Source organism: Engystomops pustulosus, chromosome 3, assembly GCF_040894005.1.
Source record: "Engystomops pustulosus chromosome 3, aEngPut4.maternal, whole genome shotgun sequence".
Taxonomy (NCBI): Eukaryota; Metazoa; Chordata; class Amphibia; order Anura; family Leptodactylidae; genus Engystomops; species Engystomops pustulosus.
The window spans coordinates 217847453-217872873 of NC_092413.1; the positions used below are offsets into that span (position 1 = coordinate 217847453).

The window sequence follows — 25421 nt, forward strand, 5'->3', positions numbered from 1 at the left end:
ATAATACTGCCCCCTATGTACAAGAATATAACTACTATAATACTGCCCCCTATGTACAAGAATATAACTACTATAATACTGCCCCCCTATGTACAGGAATATAACTACTATAATACTGCCCCCTATGTGCAAGAATATAACTACTATAATACTGCCCCCTATGTACAAGAATATAACTACTATAATACTGCCCCCTATGTACAAGAATATAACTACTATAATACTGCCCCCTATGTACAAGAATATAACTACTATAATACTGCCCCCTATGTACAAGAATATAACTACTATAATACTGCCCCCTATGTACAAGAATATAACTACTATAATACTGTCCCCTATGTACAAGAATATAACTACTATAATACTGCTCCCTATGTACAAGAATATAACTACTATAATAGTGCCCCCTATGTACAAGAATATAACTACTATAATACTGCCCCTATGTACAGGAATATAACTACTATAATACTACTTATTCTGCTCTGATCCTGGCTCGGCTTCTCTCACATTGTGTTGGTGCCTGCAGGGAGCATTCGCCATCTATTATGGTGTTGGGGGGGGGGGGGGGGGGGGAAATCGTTCTCTTTCATACTTCTTATATTACCGCCTAGTAATGAACATTTTGTGGCGCATCCATATTCATTGTTTACCAGCCATAAATCTGTGCGGTGTGTGCTGGCACGTCGCTCCTTCATGTGTCTTCAGTATAAATAATCTTGTTTTGATGTAGCGGTATACGGGGGGTGTTGGAGCCGTCTCCCTCTCAGGGTTGGGGGGGGGGGGTGATAACGAGCGGCGGGTGACGTGTCAATCATTACCGCCAGCCTTTAATTACGTCTCCGCTCGGCTGACGAGCCATAAAGAAGCCGCGCGTCGTGTCAGGAGCAGAATGATTTTGTCAAATATTATGTCTAGGAGTCATTAACATTTATACGGATGTAAAATAATGTGCATAATCCCGGGATGCGCTAATAAAATATTTTGAAGATGATGAAAATTATTACTGATCTGCACCTGCGGGCCGGGGCCTTAAAGGGGATCTCTACTTCTAGACAACCTCGATTTCTTAAAAGAGTCAACTTGTTAGTGTCCTGCTGGGACCTGCGTTTTCTAGGACCACCTAATATTAAGTTTCTAGGTTCGCTGCACTGCCCCCGCAGGGGAAATGTGGTATTACACCTCATTTATTCCTCCAGAGATACTTTGAATAATAAGCTGATGAAAATGTGTCATCCTGGTGCGACCTTCCATGATGAGTTACAGTTTTATTACTAGTTTTATATTACTAGTAAGTGTTCAACTCTTCGAGATATCTAGTGATATCTGTGGAAATGCAGGAGCAGTTGGTCTTCCAGAGATGCCCCCAATGATAAAAAGATAATTCAAAGTGAAATTGAGAAAATCCTAGTCATGGGTTTAGTTTCCCCACACTGCCCCTACAGGTAAAATGAGGTATTACTCAGTTTCCTCCAGAACACACTGCCCCTACAGGTAAAATGAGGTATTACTCAGTTTCCTCCAGAACACACTGCCCCTACAGGTAAAATGAGGTATTACTCAGTTTCCTCCAGAACACACTGCCCCTACAGGTAAAATGAGGTATTACTCAGTTTCCTCCAGAACACACTGCCCCTACAGGTAAAATGAGGTATTACTCAGTTTCCTCCAGAACACACTGCCCCTACAGGTAACATGAGGTATTACTCAGTTTCCTCCAGAAACGCTTTCACTTATAAGCGGATCAGAAAGTGTAATCCTGTTACTGCGGTCCCTCGGCAAATACTAGTAGTAAGTATTAAGTTTTCCTACACTGCCCCCGCAGGCAACATCAAGTAATACAATCTATATGTACAGATCAATTTGATACCTGTTTAGTACAGGACCTGTCCTAACGGGCAGGACACCCTCTCTAGTCCAGAATGAAAGGGGAAATTACTGAATAGGTCCCTTTCCTATTAACAATTCACGAACAGGCCCTGATCTACACATTCCCTTGACAGAGGTCCTCCAGTAAGTCCCCGAGTCATGTACAAATTAGGTTCTGTAGGTTTGTACTTAAGTTGAATTTGTATAATTTGTATATAAGTCGGAACTGTATATTTTATAACTGTAACCCCAGACAAAATTTCTTTGGTCTCTGTGACAATTGGATTTTAATAATTTTGGGTCGTTCTACAAACCAGGATTAACATTAAATCTTCATTGCAGACCCTTTAATAACTGTTATAGCTAAAGGACAGTAAATTACCAACATCCAGAGGTTAGTTTGTAACCAGGGGTCGTCTGTAAGTCGGGTGTTCTTAAGTAGGGGGCCGCCTGTATATCTTGGTTGGGTTTTAGGAGAAAAGATACTATTACAGATGCACAAACGTATCTATAAAACATATAGGTCACTATCAAAGTATGATAAAGTAACATGATCTGAAGTGCTTTTCAGGCTCAGAGGAAAGCTGGGTGACAGGCTATAGTCTTTCCCCATAGTAGTGCTGGATGCTTGTCTCCATACAGACCAGGTATCGCATTACTTCCATAGCCCGGGGTATACATTACTTTCCCAGACTCGCCGGAGGACAGTGAAGTGCAGTATACGGTATATACACACCCTACAAAATTCCACCGCAGCAGGTTGCACCGCATACCTGCCGCTCACCTCTGACCCCGTTCACACCAGTGCGTGCACAAGAGACAATAGCAGACGCCGTACAATAGTCGTCACCTGTGTCTCCCCCAAAACCGGGAAAAATATTAACAAAAAACGACTGAAAGGGAGACAGTCAGCAAGAATTCCATCAGACATCCATCGTTTATCATGATATCGCAATAGAACAAGATTTCTCTATGTAGGATTACTGTCTGGTATACAAAATTAGAGACTGAACAAGCAGGGGATGCTGGGAGATTTCAGCTCTGAGGCCTGAAAATCTTGGCTTTCGACTTGTGCCTTTAGTTACATTGTTACCAAAAGCTTCTATTCAAATTTAGTGAAGGTTTTCATTATTAAATAGAATACAGGGAGTCCCTGTGCCCCGCCCCTCAGACTCTGCGCTAGACCCCCAACAATGTATCAGTTCTCACTGTAGTGGCCCTTTAAGACACATTACAGGAGGTCATAGGGAAGTCATCTGGGAAGTGCCAGACGTTGCTTCTTTAGATCATGAGCTAAACTAGTGACCACATACATGTCCCATCTGTGCGGCCGGAAGTGCTATAAATACGAGAGAGCGAGAGCGCAGATATACATAGACTGCAGAGACAGGAATAGCACATCACAGCCTAGAATTAGACAGAGGCCTGGGAACACGTCGTCCCTGCAGTCAAAGCCGAAACCAAAAAGACTGGCCACCCTGAGCCGAGAGGCACCCGAGAGGTCACCCAGACTGATCCTACAGAGACCACCCAAATCAGGGACCACTGCCTGACCAGATGTGCGATAGTATTATAGTAGTTATATTCCTGTACATAGGGGGCAGTATTATAGTAGTTATATTCTTGTACATAGGGGGCAGTATTATAGTAGTTATATTCTTGTACATAGGGAGCAGTATTATAGTAGTTATATTCCTGTACATAGGGAGCAGTATTATAGTAGTTATATTCCTGTACATAGGGGGCAGTATTTTAGTAGTTATATTCTTGTACATAGGGGGCAGTATTATAGTAGTTATATTCCTGTACATAGGGGCAGTATTATAGTAGTTATATTCCTGTACATAGGGGCAGTATTATAGTAGTTATATTCCTGTACATAGGGGTAGTATTATAGTAGTTATAGTCTTGTACATAGGGGGCAGTATTATAGTAGTTATATTCTTGTACATAGGGGGCAGTATTATAGTAGTTATATTCCTGTACATAGGGGCAGTATTATAGTAGTTATATTCTTGTACATAGGGGGGCAGTATTATAGTAGTTATATTCTTGTACATAGGGGGCAGTATTATAGTAGTTATATTCTTGTACATAGGGGGCAGTATTATAGTAGTTATATTCCTGTACATAGGGGGCAGTATTATAGTAGTTATATTCCTGTACATAGGGGGCAGTATTATAGTAGTTATATTCCTGTACATAGGGGGCAGTATTATAGTAGTTATATTCTTGTACATAGGGGACAGTATTATAGTAGTTATATTCTTGTACATAGAGGGTAGTATTATAGTAGTTATATTCCTGTACATAGGGGGCAGTATTATAGTAGTTATATTCCTGTACATAGGGGGCAGTATTATAGTAGTTATATTCCTGTACATAGGGGGCAGTATTATAGTAGTTATATTCTTGTACATAGGGGACAGTATTATAGTAGTTATATTCTTGTACATAGAGGGTAGTATTATAGTAGTTATATTCCTGTACATAGGGGGCAGTATTATAGTAGGTATATTCCTGTACATAGGGGGCAGTATTATAGTAGTTATATTCTTGTACATAGGGGACAGTATTATAGTAGTTATATTCTTGTACATAGGGGACAGTATTATAGTAGTTATATTCTTGTACATAGGGGACAGTATTATAGTAGTTATATTCTTGTACATAGGGGGCAGTATTATAGTAGGTATATTCTTGTACATAGGGGGCAGTATTATAGTAGTTATATTCTTGTACATAGGGGGCAGTATTATAGTAGTTATATTCTTGTACATAGGGGGCAGTATTATAGTAGGTATATTCTTGTACATAGGGGGCAGTATTATAGTAGTTATATTCTTGTACATAGGGGGCAGTATTATAGTAGTTATATTCTTGTACATAGGGGGCAGTATTATAGTAGGTATATTCTTGTACATAGGGGACAGTATTATAGTAGTTATATTCTTGTACATAGAGGGTAGTATTATAGTAGTTATATTCCTGTACATAGGGGGCAGTATTATAGTAGGTATATTCCTGTACATAGGGGGTAGTATTATAGTAGTTATATTCTTGTACATAGGGGGTAGTATTATAGTAGTTATATTCCTGTACATAGGGGGCATATTATAGTAGTTATATTCCTGTACATAGGGGGCAGTATTATAGTAGTTATATACTTGTACATAGGGGGCAGTATTATAGTAGGTATATTCCTGTACATAGGGGCAGTATTATAGTAGTTATATTCCTGTACATAGGGGCAGTATTATAGTAGTTATATTCCTGTACATAGGGGCAGTATTATAGTAGTTATATTCTTGTACATAGGGGGCAGTATTATAGTAGTTATATTCTTGTACATAGGGGGCAGTATTATAGTAGTTATATTCCTGTACATAGGGGCAGTATTATAGTAGTTATATTCCTGTACATAGGGGGCAGTATTATAGTAGTTATATTCCTGTACATAGGGGCAGTATTATAGTAGTTATATTCCTGTACATAGGGGTAGTATTATAGTAGTTATATTCTTGTACATAGGGGGCAGTATTATAGTAGTTATATTCTTGTACATAGGGGGGCAGTATTATAGTAGTTATATTCTTGTACATAGGGGGCAGTATTATAGTAGTTATATTCTTGTACATAGGGGGCAGTATTATAGTAGTTATATTCCTGTACATAGGGGGCACTATTATAGTAGTTATATTCCTGTACATAGGGGGCAGTATTATAGTAGTTATATACTTGTACATAGGGGGCAGTATTATAGTAGTTATATTCCTGTACATAGGGGGCAGTATTATAGTAGTTATATTGCTGTACTTTGGTTGTACAGCAGTTCTGGTATAATAAAATATTCAGCGCAGTCTGTAAGGACAATAGGTAAATGTGTTTAGAAGTTCCCTCTCCCTTGTAGAGGCAGGTACGAGTGTTGAGCAGATGTCGGGGAGGACAGGGTCTGTACACAATGGCAGCAGCTGCTCCTCTATTACCTGCATTGCTGATCATTAGGCAGGAAGCTTTCCCTCCCCTATTGGTAGATACCGGCTTGTTATTTTGTCTGAGACTCTTCTCCATGGGGTTACCCACTTCCTGAGTTCATGTCTGGCTCTGCTGACCAAATTTTCTGTATAGAAGGATTGATTACTCTATACATTATCACATAACAATTAGAAAATTTTCGCTTGAACCTGTAATTTTAGAACGATCTTCAAAAACGGTGAGATCCTTTATCAAACTGACACCCACTGCCTGACCAGGGCTTTCCTTTGCCCCCTGCGTTTCAATATCAGCCTATTTAATACAATTTAAAATTGTAATACATCACCCATCCTGCGGGGGCAGTGTAGTATATGTGAACACATGGGATTACGCTACCAACATTTCCGCATCACAGTAGATGGACATCCCATATCCCATTATCAAAAGATTATTCTAACAAAATGAAATATGTAAAGGAGTGAACCCCTAAATACAGAAAGTGACCCCTAATAGAGCAATGTACATCCTGAGCCCCCTGATACATGAGCAGAATACAGTGTGATACTACAAGCAGAATTAAAGGAAATCTGTCAGTGGGTTTAACCATACAGACCATTGTTATGTGTTGTCCATCCGTTTGTTGTTAGTAGCAGCAGGACTGTGAAAAATGTATTTATATTGCAGGATTTTAGTGTTGGGAAGTTATAGTTATAGCTTTTTTCACAGAGCAAAAGGGAGGACAATGCAGAAACCCAATTCCAGGAGCACAGCAGTGTGAGGACACACCACCAGTGTACTGGGAGGTGCAACAATCCTAGAATATAAATCCATATCTCAAAGTCCTGCTGCTACTAACAACATACACAGAGTTCGGATTACACATCTCTCCAGGGACAAGACCCAACACAGGCTGCAGAGAGCACAGAGCACAGCAGTGTGAGGACACCAGTGCACATGGAGAAGCTACAAACCTGGAATATAAATCCATATATCACAGTCCTGCTGCTACTAACAACATACACAAAAGTATAATTACACATCTCTCCAGGGATAATACATAGGACTGACTGCTGTTATGCTTGGGAAATGGTAACACCCAGTTGTCAATTAGTTAATTTGCAGAAGGAATAAGAGGGGGGCTGCACAATAACTCTCTGTTAAGTACCATGGTCAAGGTCCATACTATCATAAGGGACCACAATGGGTTAATTGGGCATGTAAGGCGCATTCTGGTCCCGAGGGGGTGGGGTAGGACACATGGATTCTCCTTAAAGCTCCATGTATCAGTTTGGATTGTTTTGGAGACTACATCATGTTTGAAGGATCAGACCCCGATCCCCCTGTGAACACATCCCTATCAAATCAACTTTATTGACACTCCTGGAGAATTACAATGCCCTTTAATTCTGCCAGTAAATCAGCAGTAACCACGTGCGTCTCCAGCATACTGGCATCCACGTTTGTGTTCACATTGGAGAGATGCCCACGCGTTTGGCAGCCGTATGAGACTATGAATCCATTGCAGGGGGGCAGAAGCCCGCGCTGCCCTCCGCGAGACTGCACAAGACCGCTGACTATGCGAAATCTGCCACTCACTAAAGTTACGCGAAGCGGTTTTCGGATCAGGTCGCTCGCACTCTTGTTACTTAGCAACCTCGAGGACTCTCAAGGAATAAGACTTTGTCAAATCCATGAGAGGAGAATATATTCTAGGATCTTATTGTTTCACGAGAAGGCGCTATAAGGTCGAACAATACATTTTCTTGCAGAATTTAAAGGGGTTGCATGAGAGTAGAAAAAACTCGTCTACTTTGCTCCAGAAAAGCTCCTCCCTTACCCATGACCTGCATCTGGATTCATCTGAATGAGATTGAACTGTAATACCAGGTACAACCTATGGGCAAGTGTGGCGCTATTTCTGGACTAAAGCAATTGCGTAGTGTCTTACAACTTGTCCAGCCTCTTCAAAGAGAATAACTATGATAGACCTACGAAACCTAAAAGAGTTATACTACTATACTAATTAATAACCAAAGCCACTACATAGCCCCGCCCCCGAGGAGCAATAATAGGGGAACTGGAAAGTTTACCCAAGTCACAAAGGACAAAGTCACAGAGTTCTAAAAAGACTGAAATGTATATACTCTGTCTTTTTCATAAAGGCTATTTAAGGGTTCATGTGAAACACATAAAGTTCCCTCTAAAAAAAAAAAAAAAAAGCCCCCACCTCCGAGGAGCCAAATAAAGGGCACTGAGAAGGATTCTGTTTAGTCATAAAGGACAATGTAATGCCAAGCATTTCTGAAGAGGTATGGAGTATATGTTATACAATCTTCTACAGAGAGGCAAACTATAGGATAAGGGTTGTGCGAGTCAACAGAACCAGGAGGGTCCAACTGAAAAATCCCACCCCCTCAGGAGAGGAGAGATAAAAGGGAACTGCAGCAAATTTCATGTACAGTCATAGGGCCCCTACAAGGGACATATAATGCTGCTTGTTTACCAAAACGAGAAGCCATAATATTTAACACAAGATTCCACCTGAAAACAAAAGAACCAGTAAAATGCCCTCTACAAAGCTCCACCCCCGAGGAACCTTACAGGAGGTATTAAAGCAAGTCCTACATGGTTACAATTAATTTAATGACCAAAAAAGACAAACTTGTTGCTTGTTTTTAAAGAGACATGGGGTGTGTGTGATATTTTTCGAACCTGTAGATGGGACAATTCCAAAAAAGCCCCAGTCTTACACTTAGACTCTCACCCTTTATGCCCGCCATTGGGGGGGGGGGGGGGGGCTGTAAGGTAATTAACATTAAGTGACAATAAAAGACATTATTTTATTTGAATAAAAGAGACCGGTGAGAAAGGTAACACTTACCACTATAGGCACCCCAATGTCTGGCCACAGAAGGTCTTCAGATGGTAACTTGGGGGAGTTCCACACCACCACAACTTTGTTTAAGTACGGGAGTCCATTCAATCTTTCCAAAGAGTTCATTAATACTTCCTCACGTTCATAGGTCAACATAACCACCGTGAACTGCTCCCTGGGGACATTCCCACCAAGAGCAGCTTGAAATTCTTTTCCCGATCCACCAGCCCCACCACCAATTGGTCTAAACCCTGTTCCAGATCCTAAGAACTTTGCTTCAGAGGGTAAGACAGGATCGAAAGGTGTATGAGGAAATAGGTGGAATGGGCCCGGGGCTGAGTTCCAGTTACGGTAAATATCTGTTGCAGTCAGTGTGAAGTTCCGCAAGTATTTGGGGGAAGCATAAGGTGGTTCTGTCTCTACAGGTCCCAGATCCAAGTCTCCATTATCGGCCATGTTGGGGTCTGTACCGGCAGCTTTACCGGAACGATGTGGGATTTCAACAGCTGGTTCTTCGCGGATAGGGGCAGCTGGAATTTGGATACGAGTTCTTACAGTCGCCAAGATGGTATTAAAAACTGTATCGGATGTAGAAAAGTAGGTTTCCCACAAGAAACGTCCTTGCCTCCTCATGGCAAGGAGGTCATTATCGGATATGCTCCTTAAAAGGAAATGGACTTCTGTAATGCGGGGTTTTGGTATGATTAACACTGCCTCGTTCCATCGGATCATATCATGATAGGGTAGGTGGATCTGCTCCCCAAGGAGAACAGGGATGGCTCCCACCTCCAGAGCCTCGAAAAGCCGCATGGCACTACCAGCAGATATGACCAACTGGGAATCTCCGGGGGTTATGATCAGTGCAAAGGTCGACTGCTTCAGTAGCTCTATCCTGTCTTCCCGTCCCCCACATAGTGCCCACTCAGTGGGCAGACTAGCCTTAGGCTGGTTTTTGCAGGTAAACTCAACCATAACAAAATCTAACTTACTGTCCTGGACAGCTTTAAGAGTGGTGATGATACGGTCGTCGTAGTCAGCTGGGGCGTTGCCTTCCATTTCCTCCTCAAACGACCGAGCTTCCTGCAAACTTGAACGCAATGATTCAATCTTCTCTCCTTGGAAACTGAATAGGTACTTCCTTTTGACTGGCACCTGGGCAGGGATTTCTAGAAAGTTGGGTTCGGACATAGCATGTACTAATGGCGACACCACTATGTCGAATCCAGGTCTATACTGCGAATCGTAAAACGTAGACTGAGCGATCATGGCTCGCCCAGTGCTTACATTATACAGATAGTTCTGGGTCTCGGATTTTCTGGACAAATTGATAATCAGATGGTTGTGTCCATCAGTCCTCCAATATGGCAGAGAGTGCAACTGCTGCTCTAGCTCAGTAGGTTTTGGCATCAACGGTTCCTGCATTTCCCCCAATAAAACTACATATATACAAGCAATATTTGCATTTTCGGTCACATAGACGTTAGTTCTGACACTGGCCTCCAAGGCTTGTTTGATTAAAGGGTCTATCAAGTTGCCAAAAGGGTACTGATCACTGTTATACACAAATACGGGGAACCCCGAGGTCAAGGGACACCTCGAGTAGTCAAAACAATTATGTAGCCGGCAGTTCCTTTTGGACTTTGGCAATGGTAAGTTTACATCGTCTTTATCTGGCAGTAGCCGGATTGGCAATGAAAGCTTTGGCTGGTTTTGCGCCATCAGTTCCTTATATGAATGTTCTGTCTGACTGATGACGTTCTTGAGCTGTAGAAGGTCCTGCTTTGCATTCTCAATACTTTTCTTACACGCCTCGATCTTAAGGTTCAACTTTGCTATCTCGCTGTTGAGTTCTTGACGCTTGGCCTCCAATTGCAATAGTTCTTCGCTTACGGACTCTCGTATTCGGCAGAGATCCTGTACGTGCTTGACCTCACAAAGTTCGTTGCCCGTCCTTGGAACAAAAATCGGCTTCCCGGGGTTGTTGGCGTCATCGATGGTGGTGAGGTAATAATGAGCGATAAGAGGGAAGAAAACCAGGATGATGAACAACGTGAAGCTAAGCCAAGAGAGTCTGATCCGACTTGACCAACGGAGCATCCATGGTTGACCTCCATTCCCCAATCCCCCATTTCGCAGCATGGTGTACCCACTCATGAATTCAAGAGTGCCACCGACCAATCACGTCGGGTCAGTAGCCATGCCAACAAAATTTCGGTCTGGTGAAGCGCCAAGAGGAACTACTCTATCTGAGCAACAGCAAGCCAGTAAAATGGAAATTTCATTTTCCAGGGCGTAATATTGCAATCAGCACAAAGCTCGATCATGCAGGGTCTTCTCTTAGTTCAGCTTTATCCGAGGTGTGATAAATATTTAGTTATTTTGAGGTTCTGCTGGGGTGGTGAAGAGCCCGACTGTACCGAGTAGACATTTTCTGCCGTACTTGACATTGTAATGGGTTGGTTAACGGAGCAAGTGCTCGAGATCCATGGCGAGGAGGAAAAGGCAATTTTCCAGATCTATCGCAATCACCGGACACTTCAATAACAGAAGATGCTTCCAACCTGAAAGAAGAACGGAAAGCAAAGTCGTGAATGTACAGTGGGAACAAATCAAGAGAAAGGACTTCAGATATTAAAGCGAGCAATACTCCGTGCCGACCGTGCAGCTCCGAGGCGTTTATTATTAACTGAATGCAATAAAGCAGAAAAGCAAAGTACACGTGTTATCCCTCGCAACGTTACTAGAGTATGTAGGTCATAAAGACGGTGTCTCTTAAAGGAGAACTGTCATGGGTCGGACAGATTTGACTGATGTAAGGATTCCTATGAAGTGGAACCTGTCAGGGTGATCAGGGATCATATCAAATGGTCGTATACCTCCTCTTTCTATGGAAGTAATTTAGAAAATTTCTTACAGTTGTAGAGACGGGACCGGCATACTGCATTCGACTCAACTCTGGAGCACCCAATGCCTGCATTTTGTTTTTAACGAAGCTGGCGTAGTCCACCGTGGGTGGACTAAACCGGCTTCACCGAACGACTATGCAGGAACAGTGAGCTGAAGACTAAAGTAAGTATAAGCATTGAAGCCCTATAGAGATATAGTGTTATTTGTAACTGTGGTCTTAAGGACCAGTGGGAAGTTTAGTTTCCCAAATCACTCTGATAAGTTCCCTTATATGTTAGTTTTGGACAGCCATGTTTAGTAAACTTATAACTGTATGTTGGCCTTATTTCCCGGACTGAAACTTACCCATGGAGCAAAGTGACTCCCAGCATCAAGGTAGTGTGTGATGCTGGGAGTCACTTTGCTCCATGGGTAAGTTTCAGTCCGGGAAATAAGGCCAACATACAGTTCGAAGTTTAAGTCTTCGGTCCGACAAAATATTTTACATACTGAATTCAGTCATTTAAATCTTGTCTTCTGCATATAGGCTTAGCATAAATAGGCTTCCAGCAGGATAGAAACTTCTGCTGAGGTTCCTGCACTTGCGAAGTCCCCGTTAATGATCTCTACTTCCCGATCCAGTTTAGACGCACTCAGCCACCAATGAGGCAGCAATTTCTCTACTTCCTGTGCAAACAGGAAGTATAGATTAACGGGAACCAGGTCAGCATCCTACCGACCTAAGGAGGAGATTGATGAATTAAGCTCAAGAGTTTGTTCTAAACTGAAATGTTACCGGCTCTGTAGCTACAAATAAATCTTTATTGATCCAGAAGCAGCTACCGTTGTGACGAGTTGTTACAGAGATTAAGATGTTTATTGGCGAAGGGGATCTGTGCCAGATAAGGAGCAAAATAGCTCAGGATATCGCAGCTGCCGTAGGCATTCGCAAACCCCAAATATATATAAAAACCATTACCGATTGAAGTTTTTATGGAAAAACATAATTTGGGTGATGCAATCTTTTTCGTTTGCCTGGTCAGTCACCATTTGGCGGACATACGGATGACTCCTTAATACCAAGATAAGATCCACATCAAACGCTTCTGCCTGTTCTGCGTGGTACCAGTGGATCAAAAGATTAGGACTGCTAAATATTTTTTCCCCAATTTCGACATCCAATCCGGCAAATTGACTCATTTGGCCGACTAGTCACGGCAATGATTGGCTATTATGTCCCCTTGACCAATCACAACCATAGTAAGTTGGCTGGGGGGGGGGTGTCAATTTGCCAGATTGCTTGTCCGGCCACCAGCAGGACCGGTCATCTCTAGCTGCGACCTTTGTAAAGGCCATTATACAGGAAGGGGGAAGAGGTGAACTGTGACAACACCTATAGACTTCTATAGTAGTGTGCGGTGTGGGCATCCTCTGTGACCTCTACAGAGATCGACGTGAAGGATAGGGGGGACGTGGCGATCTATAACATTGCCTATTGTCTTCTATAGAAATGTGTTGTGGGCGTGCTTTGTTGGGAAGGGAATGGAACTCAATTGTGATGCCATCTATTGTGAATGGGGGATCCCGTGTTGTTCATATATATACATATACACACACTCAAATTTCAGTTCCTCCCGTCCCCACAAAGCACGCCCACAACACATTTCTATAGAGAGGGATAGATAGATATATATACACCTTACCTGAGGTGTATGACTCACTGTAATAATAATAATTTTAAATAATAATAAATAATATTAAAGGGGTATTCCAATAATTCTAAAAAAAACCCTGGGGGCTGGGGGTGCAAAAAAGACAAAAAACTATTTATCTTGTGATACTTTGAGCCTTGAGGGGTCACTAGTGACATTAGAGGCAGTAACATCCCGTGATTGACTGGGTCCACTCACTAACCGTAGCGGGAGGTCCCAAAGCATCCCAAAATTCTGTAATCAGAGCAATGCACAATTTCTTTTATATTTTTGCCATTCAAAGGTTTTTGTAGAATTTCTTAAGTAATGTAAAAAAAAAAACATTTAGTGTCAGACTATATTAAGGCTCGGAAAGCACAGTAATAACTGCAAATCTCAGGATGATAAAAAGGAAAAAAAAAAAATTAAAAATAAAATGTTAAATATTATTTAAATGGTGGGTGTCTGCCCCTTTAAGACCTCACACTATTAACACTATAAGCCCGAGGCGCACAGCACAAGACATTTCCAGGAGAATCACTGCTGCGTTACGAAGGCACGGGAAGAGAGCGAACAAGAGAAGAATAGACCCACGTGCAGAGAGGAAGAGACATGGGACCCTGCCGCTCTCTAAGGACCCAACAAGGACATCCGCAGCCAAGGTGCGGGCACAGCTGTGTGACAACCAGGGCCGGTGCCCTCTCCAGCGCCAGGCATGAGCCTGGATGACAATGATTTACACATTACCCCTTCTCTCTATGTAACGTCTGCAAAGAAGGTTTGGATATATTGATGATACTCAGAAAGGACCATCCCTTCTATTGGAAAATTAAACAGCGCCACCCCTCATGCATGGTCTATATTTGGAATTGCAGCTCAACCTCATTCGCTTAAAGGGGAGCTTTGACAACCTCCCTCAACACCAGCCTATGATCAGTTTGCCCCAATGAGTTGGAGTTGAGTGCAGCAGGGTACGATGGTGCCCCCAATTCCCCCCCCCCGGGCACCAGGGGGCCAGAGTCCACTGATAAATGCCGGCGAAGCACCCTCCCACGCCAGCCCACTGAGCGGCACCATTCCCTCCCCGTCAAACTGACGAATTGGGGAAAGAAGTCGCTGTTTTCAGGTGTATAAGCTGTGTGGCCCTTGGAATACCTTAACCCTCTGCGCTGTGCACTGTGTGTGGAGGCGGGGTGAGTCCTCTTCATACAGAGGTGGTGTTTGCTACATATTGCAGCAAACACCCACCTCTAATAAGTGCAAATGGTGTTAGCACCGATCGCGGGGTATTAACCCTTAAAAAATGTTTTAAATCTATTAAAACTGAAATAAATTTGATATCCCTGTGATCATACAGGCCCAAAGAATAAAGAGAAAGTGTCAAATGGAGCGCAGAATAAAACCCGTAAAAATAGAGCCCCCAAGAAAACGCCATGTGTTATTTTGTCAACTTTGTGTACATTTTTTGCGGCCCAGCCTCACCCAGACCCTAACTTCAGCGCAACCCCTCCCCCCCCCCATAAATTTAATTTGAGACAATTGAGTTTGAGAAAATTCAAATCACCCCCCCCCCTAGAAGTGTAAAATAGTGTAATAAAGTGTATTAAAGTGTAATAAATAATTTAAAAAAAAAAAAATCAAACACGTTAGGCTTTGTCACTTCTCAAAATGCCCCATCTATCAAAGTATTAAAAAAAAAAAAAACTTATTGGGGGCGGTGAACCCCATAACAGAAAATAGCGCCCAAATGTCCGAAACGTGACTCAAAGTTACACAATTTTCCAATATACAGGTGAGCGGCTCGTTATATATCGCTGGTCATGTGATGTCACACAGGTGCACAGCTCTTTAAATTACACATGTTCATCAAATGACCAGGGATAGAACGATGAGTGCACCTGTGTGACATCACATGACCAGGGATAGAACGATGAGTGCACCTGTGTGACATCACATGACCAGGGATAGAACGATGAGTGCACCTGTGTGACATCACATGACCAGGGATAGAACGATGAGTGCACCTGTGTGACATCACATGACCAGGGATAGAACGATGAGTGCACCTGTGTGACATCACATGACCAGGGATAGAACGATGAGCGCATCTGTGTGACATCACATGACCAGGGATAGAACGATGAGCGCATCTGTGTGACATCACATGACCAGGTTTTAGCCACAGGAAGTAAACACTGAAGCTTCCTAAATGACAGCAAGCAGAGATCTAGAAAACTGGAAAGTTGATCATGTACCGTATATTGGAAAATTGTATTACATTTCACGTGTATTTGCTGGCAGGGGCAAAGCTAGGAGAGACAGGTTTCTGAATGGGTCTCCCCTCCCATATACATATTTGTATACTCACATATGCAAGTTACACTATGCACACACATATAGAGCTTATACACGCACATAGAGTGCCATATACAAACATAGCATATATACACACACATAACAGATACAGGCAGTCCCCTAATTAAGAACACCTGACTTACAAACCCCTAGTTACACACGGACCTCTGAATGTTGGTAAGTTACTGTACTTTAGCCTTAGGCTGCAATAAACAGCTATAAAAAGTTATAAAATGCGTCTGCAATCAACCTTTTTGTTAATCCTGGTTCTTATGAAAACTCAATTTTTTAAATCCAATTGTCACCAAATAATATTTAGCTGGGGGTTACAATTATAAAATATACAGTTCCGACTTGCATACAAATTCAACTTAAGAACAAACCTACAGAACCGATCCTATATGTAACCCGGGGACTGCCTGTACAGCATATACATATCACATATAGGTTAGATACATATTATGATGTACAATATGCAGCATAATATGTATATAATGGTGCACATCCTCCACTCTTTAGAGTGTCAGGTTGGATGTTGGGGCCCCCTGACACTGCAGGCCCCATAGCAGCTGTTAACGCTGTAGTTATGTCCCTGTTTGCGGAAACTGGAGAACTCCTTTAATAGTTTTAAAGTCCACATATTTCGATTGCTATTATAATTTCATTTTCCCACTAACTGGGCCGTGTTTGGGTGTGTTTTTTGGCAGTGATATTTGTGGTATTTACTGGTATCCTAGTAGATTTATCTTACTTTTTGATAATATTTAATGTTTTGTGAAGGGGAAAAACCAGCCAGCTTTTACTACAGCAGTGTTAGCAGGAAAGGAGCGATCTGACTACGCAGGGCTACTTTGTTGTCGGGTGCCATGGAGATGTATAGATCTGCACAGCGGCTGTAGGTACAAAATGGTAAAGGTTTGTGAAGATGTAAAGGGAAAGGAGCAATTGGTTAGGAAATGGAATATATAGATTTTAGTAAACACTGAGCCTTATAGAAAAAAAATCAGGGCTGCAATTTCTAATGCAGAACTATGACAGGGGCAAGGCAGCCATGCTAGATGAGGTATAGAGGGACCATATAGGCTCCATGGTCAGGGACTGGCCTCATAGAGGCCTCAGGCATCCAATACTAATGGTAATACTAAATCACAACAAAACAAATAATCTACGGAACTGCAAAGACAATGAACAAGCAGGGGGCGCCAGGAGATGTGCAGCCTAAAGGGCTGTAAATGCATCTATAGAGTATTATACTACTAATAGTAAAGTATACAAAGCGTATATAATGTGATGTATACGGGCAGCGATATATAACACAGTGTATATAATGTGATGTATATACGGGCAGCGATATATAACACAGTGTATATAATGTGATGTATATACGGGCAGCGATATATAACACAGCGTATATAATGTGATGTATACGGGCAGCGATATATAACACAGCGTATATAATGTGATGTATACGGGCAGCGATATATAACACAGTGTATATAATGTGATGTATACGGGCAGCGATATATAACACAGTGTATATAATGTGATGTATACGGGCAGCGATATATAACACAGTGTATATAATGTGATGTATACGGGCAGCGATATATAACACAGTGTATATAATGTGATGTATACGGGCAGCGATATATAACACAGTGTGTATAATGTGATGTATACGGGCAGCGATATATAACACAGCGTATATAATGTGATGTATACGGGCAGCGATATATAACACAGCGTATATAATGTGATGTATACGGGCAGCGATATATAACACAGTGTATATAATGTGATGTATACGGGCAGCGATATATAACACAGTGTATATAATGTGATGTATACGGGCAGCGATATATAACACAGTGTATATAATGTGATGTATACGGGCAGCGATATATAACACAGTGTATATAATGTGATGTATACGGACAGCGATATATAACACAGTGTATATAATGTGATGTATACGGACAGCGATATATAACACAGTGTATATAATATGATGTATACGGGCAGCGATATATAACAGTGTATATAATGTGATGTATACGGGCAGCGATATATAACAGTGTATATAATGTGATGTATACGGGCAGCGATGTATAACACGGTGTATATAATGTGATGTATACGGGCAGCGATATATAACAGTGTATATAATGTGATGTATACGGGCAGCGATGTATAACACGGTGTATATAATGTGATGTATACGGGCAGCGATATATAACACGGTGTATATAATGTGATGTATACGGGCAGCGATATATAACACGGTGTATATAATGTGATGTATACGGGCAGCGATATATAACAGTGTATATAATGTGATGTATACGGACAGCGATATATAACACAGTGTATATAATGTGATGTATACGGGCAGCGATGTATAACACGGTGTATATAATGTGATGTATACGGGCAGCGATATATAACACGGTGTATATAATGTGATGTATACGGGCAGCGATATATAACACGGTGTATATAATGTGATGTATACGGGCAGCGATATATAACAGTGTATATAATGTGATGTATACGGACAGCGATATATAACAGTGTATATAATGTGATGTATACGGGCAGCGATATATAACACAGTGTATATAATGTGATGTATACGGGCAGCGATGTATAACAGTGTATATAATGTGATGTATACGGGCAGCGATATATAACACAGTGTATATAATGTGATGTATACGGGCAGCGATATATAACACAGTGTATATAATGTGATGTATACGGGCAGCGATATATAACACGGTGTATATAATGTGATGTATACGGGCAGCGATATGTAACACAGTGTATATAATGTGATGTATACGGGCAGCGATATATAACACAGTGTATATAATGTGATGTATCCGGGCAGCGATATATAACACAGTGTATATAATGTGATGTATCCGGGCAGCGATATATAACACGGTGTATATAATGTGATGTATACGGACAGCGATATATAACACGGTGTATATAATGTGATGTATACGGGCAGCGATATATAACAGTGTATATAATGTGATGTATACGGACAGCGATATATAACAGTGTATATAATGTGATGTATACGGGCAGCGATATATAACACAGTGTATATAATGTGATGTATACGGGCAGCGATGTATAACAGTGTATATAATGTGATGTATACGGGCAGCGATATATAACACAGTGTATATAATGTGATGTATACGGGCAGCGATATATAACACAGTGTATATAATGTGATGTATACGGGCAGCGATATGTAACACAGTGTATATAATGTGATGTATACGGGCAGCGATATATAACACAGTGTATATAATGTGATGTATATACGGGCAGCGATATATAACACAGTGTATATAATGTGATGTATACGGGCAGCGATGTATAACAGTGTATATAATGTGATGTATACGGGCAGCGATCTATAACACAGTGTATATAATGTGATGCAGGGGTGCTGTGTATACATATGGGTGCAGTATATACATAGAGGGTAGGTCATATATATATACAGGGGGTATGGTGTGGATATATAGGGGGTGCAGAGGGGCAGTATATCCTATTACACCACTAATGCCCCGGATGCAGTGTGTTCCGGTGATGAGGTGAGCCCCGGGCCGTGTCCCTTCCCTCTCCCCGGTTCCCCTCTTACCGCCGCCCGGTGTCTCCGCCTCACTCTCTATACCGCTGCCTTGTACGAGAACACACCGCCGAGCTCCAAAACCTCGCGAGACTCCAGCGCGAACACGCCGGCCTCAGCCCCGCCCACCGTCGTTTACGTCCCTATGCTCCCCCCCCGCCTATCGCCCTGAACCCCACCCACAACCTCTGATAGCCACGCCCACCCCTGCACCCGCCTCCCCTTCCCAGTTCCCAGCTCTTAGAGCGCAGCTCCCCCTAGCGGCCGCATTCAGAGTCGTCATGGTGATGGGGCCATCCTTAACCCTCTATACCCCGGAGCGCAGACTTCCTGTGTCAGGGAAACTGCTGGTGCCGTAAAAAGGATGCTGCTGCAAAATCCTAACCCATTCAGTCCCGGCCTACAGTAACTTGTCACCTACATTCAAAACTATACAAAACTTTCATAGGATCATAAATCTGCTATAAAAACACCAATAAAAAGTCTAAATAAAACTTTACTTCTGATGATATAGGGGTCAATGTATAGTGTGGTCCTGAAGACAAAGGGGGCCACTCCCAAATACCAGAGGAGGTGGTCAGACAGTTTGGGGGGAGTCACTGCCAGCTGCTCCTCTTTCCCATAGATCCTACTAAAAATTTTGACAATTTAAGATAAAGATAGAATGGAGAAATTGGTGAAACACCGAACAAAACAAGGATAGGAGCACAGGGGGATCAGGACATGACAAAAACCAACAAATTCCTCTTTTTACTAGAGATGGAAAATGTCCAGAAACGTGCGACAGCAGAAAAGATCAAGTATCACAAGACAAGTCACAAGAAATGTCTATTTTCTTTCATTTCCCAAGAGATTTCCTCATTTATATGACAGGAATTGTGATTGGGGGAACAGGACAGGTAAACCCTAGTGTGAAAAGCAGCACAATTGTTTTTCTTTATAATAATTCTTTATTTATATAATGCACACAGATTCCGCAACGCAGCACAAAGCATGTCACATCCTGTCCCCCATGGGGGTCACAATCTAAACAACTTACCATTATGTTTTGAAGTGTGGGAGGAAACCAGAGAACCCAGAGGAAACCCACGCAAACACGGAGAGAACATACAAACTCTTTGCAGATGTTGACCTGGGTGGGATTTGTACCCAAGACCCCAGCGCTGCAAGGTAGAAGTGCTACCCACTCAGCCACTGCGCTGCCCATATGCTGCAAAATGAATAGATTTTATGAATTTTCTTTGACAAAATGAATACTTCGTGTGACCAAGTTAAATTCTGTGTGACAAAATTACATTGTGTGACACAAACATCGAATTTTGTGTGACAGAATATTTTTTTTAATTAAACAATCATATTTTTTGACAGTAAATGAACCCCATACACACAAATTATAATAACTCCTTTATTTATACAGCGCACACAGATTACGCAGCGCTGCAGAGAATTAGCCAAATCGGTTCCTGTCCCCAATGGGGCTCACAATCTAATCAACCTACCAGTATGTTTTGGAGTGTGGGAGGCAACCGGGGGACCCAGAGGAAACCCACACAAACATGGAGAGAACATACAAACTCTTTGCAAATGCTGACCCTTGGAATTGAACCCAGGTCCCCAGCGCTGCAAAGCTGTAGTTCTAACCACTGAGCCACCAAGCTGCCCTTATAGGGTCACAAAATTATTCTTCGAAATCATCGTTCTACAGAAAATCGAACAACGATTTGTGTGATGAGAAAAGGCATTTTGTGTGGCCAAAACTTATACAAAATATATTTTGAAATGACATCTGATAACTCTGTGCCCACAATATGAATTCTGGGATCACAAAATGGATTGTGTGCCATAGAACATATTTTGTGTCAATCCGGAGACTTGACAGTGGATTCCAAGAAAATCTCCAACTACAGAGAGTTTTACGGACACATATATAGCGGTAGTATAATGAGTATAACTATCACGGCACGGACCTTACAAGCTGAGGAGAAACTGCCAGGACGAGCGGCCGCCAGACTCTCCACATGCCCGGAGATATTCTGCATGGAAACTTCTCAGGAGGTCACAGTCCTTGTCCTGAGGGAAGATAAACTTCACAGACCTGTATTTTCCTGAAGAGCCGCGTCCTGTACAGCAAGACCGTCCTGTTGTAAAATCCCTCTGGGTTTTTACATTACGTCAACAGAAAAAAAATATTTTAAGTGTAAAGTCATAAATCACATTAAAAATGTTATTTACTGTACACTAATTTGTCAGCAGACATGAACATTGTTATCATCAAGGTCATCCCAGATAACAAACAACGATGCTACAGCGCTGAACCCGGAGGCTCCATAGAAGTTATCACATTACTTATCCTGTACTGATCCTGAGTTACATCCTGTATTATACCCCAGAGCTGCACTCACTATTCTGCTGCTGGTGCAGTCACTGTGTACATACATGACATTACTTATCCTGTACTGATCCTGAGTTACATCCTGTATTATACTCCAGAGTAGCACTCACTATTCTGCTGCTGGTGCAGTCACTGTGTACATACATGACATTACTTATCCTGTACTGATCCTGAGTTACATCCTGTATTATACCCCAGAGCTGCACTCACTATTCTGCTGCTGATGCAGTCACTGTGTACATACATGACATTACTTATCCTGTACTGATCCTGAGTTACATCCTGTATTATACTCCAGAGCTGCACTCACTATTCTGCTGCTGGTGCAGTCACTGTGTACATACATGACATTACTTATCCTGTACTGATCCTGAGTTACATCCTGTATTATACTCCAGAGCTGCACTCACTATTCTGCTGCTGGTGCAGTCACTGTGTACATACATGACATTACTTATCCTGTACTGATCCTGAGTTACATCCTGTATTATACCCCAGAGCTGCACTCACTATTCTGCTGCTGGTGCAGTCACTGTGTACATACATGACATTACTTATCCTGTACTGATCCTGAGTTACATCCTGTATTATACACCAGAGCTGCACTCACTATTCTGCTGCTGGTGCAGTCACTGTGTACATACTTGACATTACTTATCCTGTACTGATCCTGAGTTACATCCTGTATTATACTCCAGAGCTGCAGTCACTATTCTGCTGCTGGTACAGTCACTGTGTACATACATGACATTACTTATCCTGTACTGATCCTGAGTTAAACCCTGTATTATACTCCAGAGCTGCACTCACTATTCTACTGCTGGTGCAGTCACTGTGTACATACATGACATTACTTATCCTGTACTGATCCTGAGTTACATCCTGTATTATACCCCAGAGCTGCACTCACTATTCTGCTCCTGGTGCAGTCACTGTGTACATACATGACATTACTTATCCTGTACTGATCCTGAGTTACATCCTGTATTGTACCCCAGAGCTGCACTCACTATTCTGCTGCTGGTGCAGTCACTGTGTACATACATGACATTACTTATCCTGTACTGATCCTGAGTTACATCCTGTATTATACTCCAGAGCTGCACTCACTATTCTGCTGCTGGTGCAGTCACTGTGTACATACATGACATTACTTATCCTGTACTGATCCTGAGTTACATCCTGTATTATACCCCAGAGCTGCACTCACTATTCTGCTGCTGGTGCAGTCACTGTGTACATACATGACATTACTTATCCTGTACTGATCCTGAGTTACATCCTGTATTATACACCAGAGCTGCACTCACTATTCTGCTGCTGGTGCAGTCACTGTGTACATACATGACATTACTTATCCTGTACTGATCCTGAGTTACATCCTGTATTATACTCCAGAGCTGCAGTCACTATTCTGCTGCTGGTACAGTCACTGTGTACATACATGACATTACTTATCATGTACTGATCCTGAGTTAAACCCTGTATTATACTCCAGAGCTGCACTCACTATTCTACTGCTGGTGCAGTCACTGTGTACATACATGACATTACTTATCCTGTACTGATCCTGAGTTACATCCTGTATTATACCCCAGAGCTGCACTCACTATTCTGCTGCTGGTGCAGTCACTGTGTACATACATGACATTACTTATCCTGTACTGATCCTGAATTACATCCTGTATTATACCCCAGAGCTGCACTCACTATTCTGCTCCTGGTGCAGTCACTGTGTACATACATGACATTACTTATCCTGTACTGATCCTGAGTTACATCCTGTATAATACCCCAGAGCTGCACTCACTATTCTGCTGCTGGTGCAGTCACTGTGTACAAACATGACATTACTTATCCTGTACTGATCCTGAGTTACATCCTGTATTATACCCCAGAGCTGCACTCACTATACTGCTGCTGGTGCAGTCACTGTGTACATACATGACATTACTTATCCTGTACTGATCCTGAGTTACATCCTGTATTATACCCCAGAACTGCACTCACTATTCTGCTGCTGGTGCAGTCACTGTGTGTGTACATGACATTACTCATCCTGTACTGGTCCTGAGTTACATCCTGTATTATACTCCAGAGCTGCACTCACTATTCTACTGCAGCACCTTTATCGTCACATCCTAACCAGTACTTAAACTGGAGACATCTGGATTGGGGAGATACTTTCGCCTGTCACATGTCTGTGAAGGGTCTTGGTGTCGCACATGGTACACACATACTCTGCGTCATCCTGTCTCTGTTTCTTTGGCAACCCCTCTGCTAAATACCACAGAGGTCAGGAGCTGCAGCACATCCGCGTATTACGCATCGCAGTGGACGCAGCCCTTGCATCTGCCATGAAACCCATCAATTATCTGTAATGTAACTGATATACTGGATGAATATACAAACTATCACTTCTGATCCCTGGTATATGACAACAGGCATGCACAGAGATAGATCGTATCATTAACCCCTAGTTGTCCCATAGATCTACAGGGCTCAGAGCTTGTCACTCATACAGCGGTTGTCACTGCTCTGGGGGCGCTATGGGTGTCAGTATTACGTGGTGTTCTGGGGGCGCTGTGACTATTGCTGTTGTCACATTTATTAATGGGGGACACTGGATATCTGGAGACCGGTTTATTGGTTATTGGTAATATGAAGAATGGTTATCTGAATACTAGGTTTCTGGAGACAAATTATGTGGAATCTAGTTATGAGGACACAAGTTATCTGGACACTAGTTATCTGGACACCAGTTATCTGGACATTAGTTATGAGGACACCAGTTATCTGGGCACTAGTTATCTGGACACCAGTTATGAGGACACCAGTTATCTGGGCACTAGTTATCTGGACACCAGTTATGAGGACACCAGTTATCTGGACACTAGTTATCTGGACACCAGTTATCTGGGCACTAGTTATCTGGACACTAGTTATCTGGACACTAGTTATCTGGACACCAGTTATCTGGACACAAGTTATGAGGACACCAGTTATCTGGACACTAGTTATGAGGACACCAGTTATCTGGACACAAGTTATCTGGACACCAGTTATGAGGACACCAGTTATCTGGACACTAGTTATCTGGACATTAGTTATGAGTACACCAGTTATCTGGACACTAGTTATCTGGACACCAGTTATCTGGACACTAGTTATGAGGACACCAGTTATGAGGACACCCGTTATCTGGACACTAGTTATCTGGACATTAGTTATCTGGACACCAGTTATCTGGACACTAGTTATCTGGACACTAGTTATGGGGACACCAGTTATCTGGACACTAGTTATCTGGACACCAATTATCTGGACACTAGTTATGGGGACACAAGTTATCTGGACACTAGTTATGAGGACACCAGTTATCTGGACACTAGTTATGAGGACACCAGTTATCTGGACACTAGTTATGAGGACACCAGTTATCTGGACACTAGTTATGAGGACACCAGTTATCTGGACACTAGTTATCTGGACACCAGTTATCTGGACACTAGTTATCTGGACACCAGTTATCTGGACACTAGTTATCTGGACACCAGTTATCTGGACACTAGTTATCTGGACACTAGTTATGAGGACACCAGTTATCTGGACACTAGTTATGAGGACACAAGTTATCTGGACATTAGTTATGAGGACACCAGTTATCTGGACACCAGTTATCTGGACACCAGTTATCTGGACACTAGTTATCTGGACACCAGT

At 42.2% G+C, this 25421-nt stretch overlaps 1 protein-coding gene across 1 annotated transcript in view; it reads right to left on the bottom strand.

Moving 5' to 3' along the window:
• EXTL3 (exostosin like glycosyltransferase 3) overlaps positions 1 to 19446 on the bottom strand; it is a 31527-nt gene extending 12081 nt beyond the window's left edge. Inside the window, exons 1-2 of the mRNA XM_072143835.1 lie at positions 19319 to 19446; positions 8729 to 11283 (exon numbers count right to left, since the gene is read on the bottom strand). Of these exons, the coding sequence (XP_071999936.1) occupies positions 8729 to 10876 (2148 nt within the window). The 5' untranslated portion in view covers positions 10877 to 11283; positions 19319 to 19446. The remainder of the gene's footprint in view (positions 1 to 8728; positions 11284 to 19318) is intronic.
• Between the last annotated feature and the right edge of the window lie 5975 nt (positions 19447 to 25421).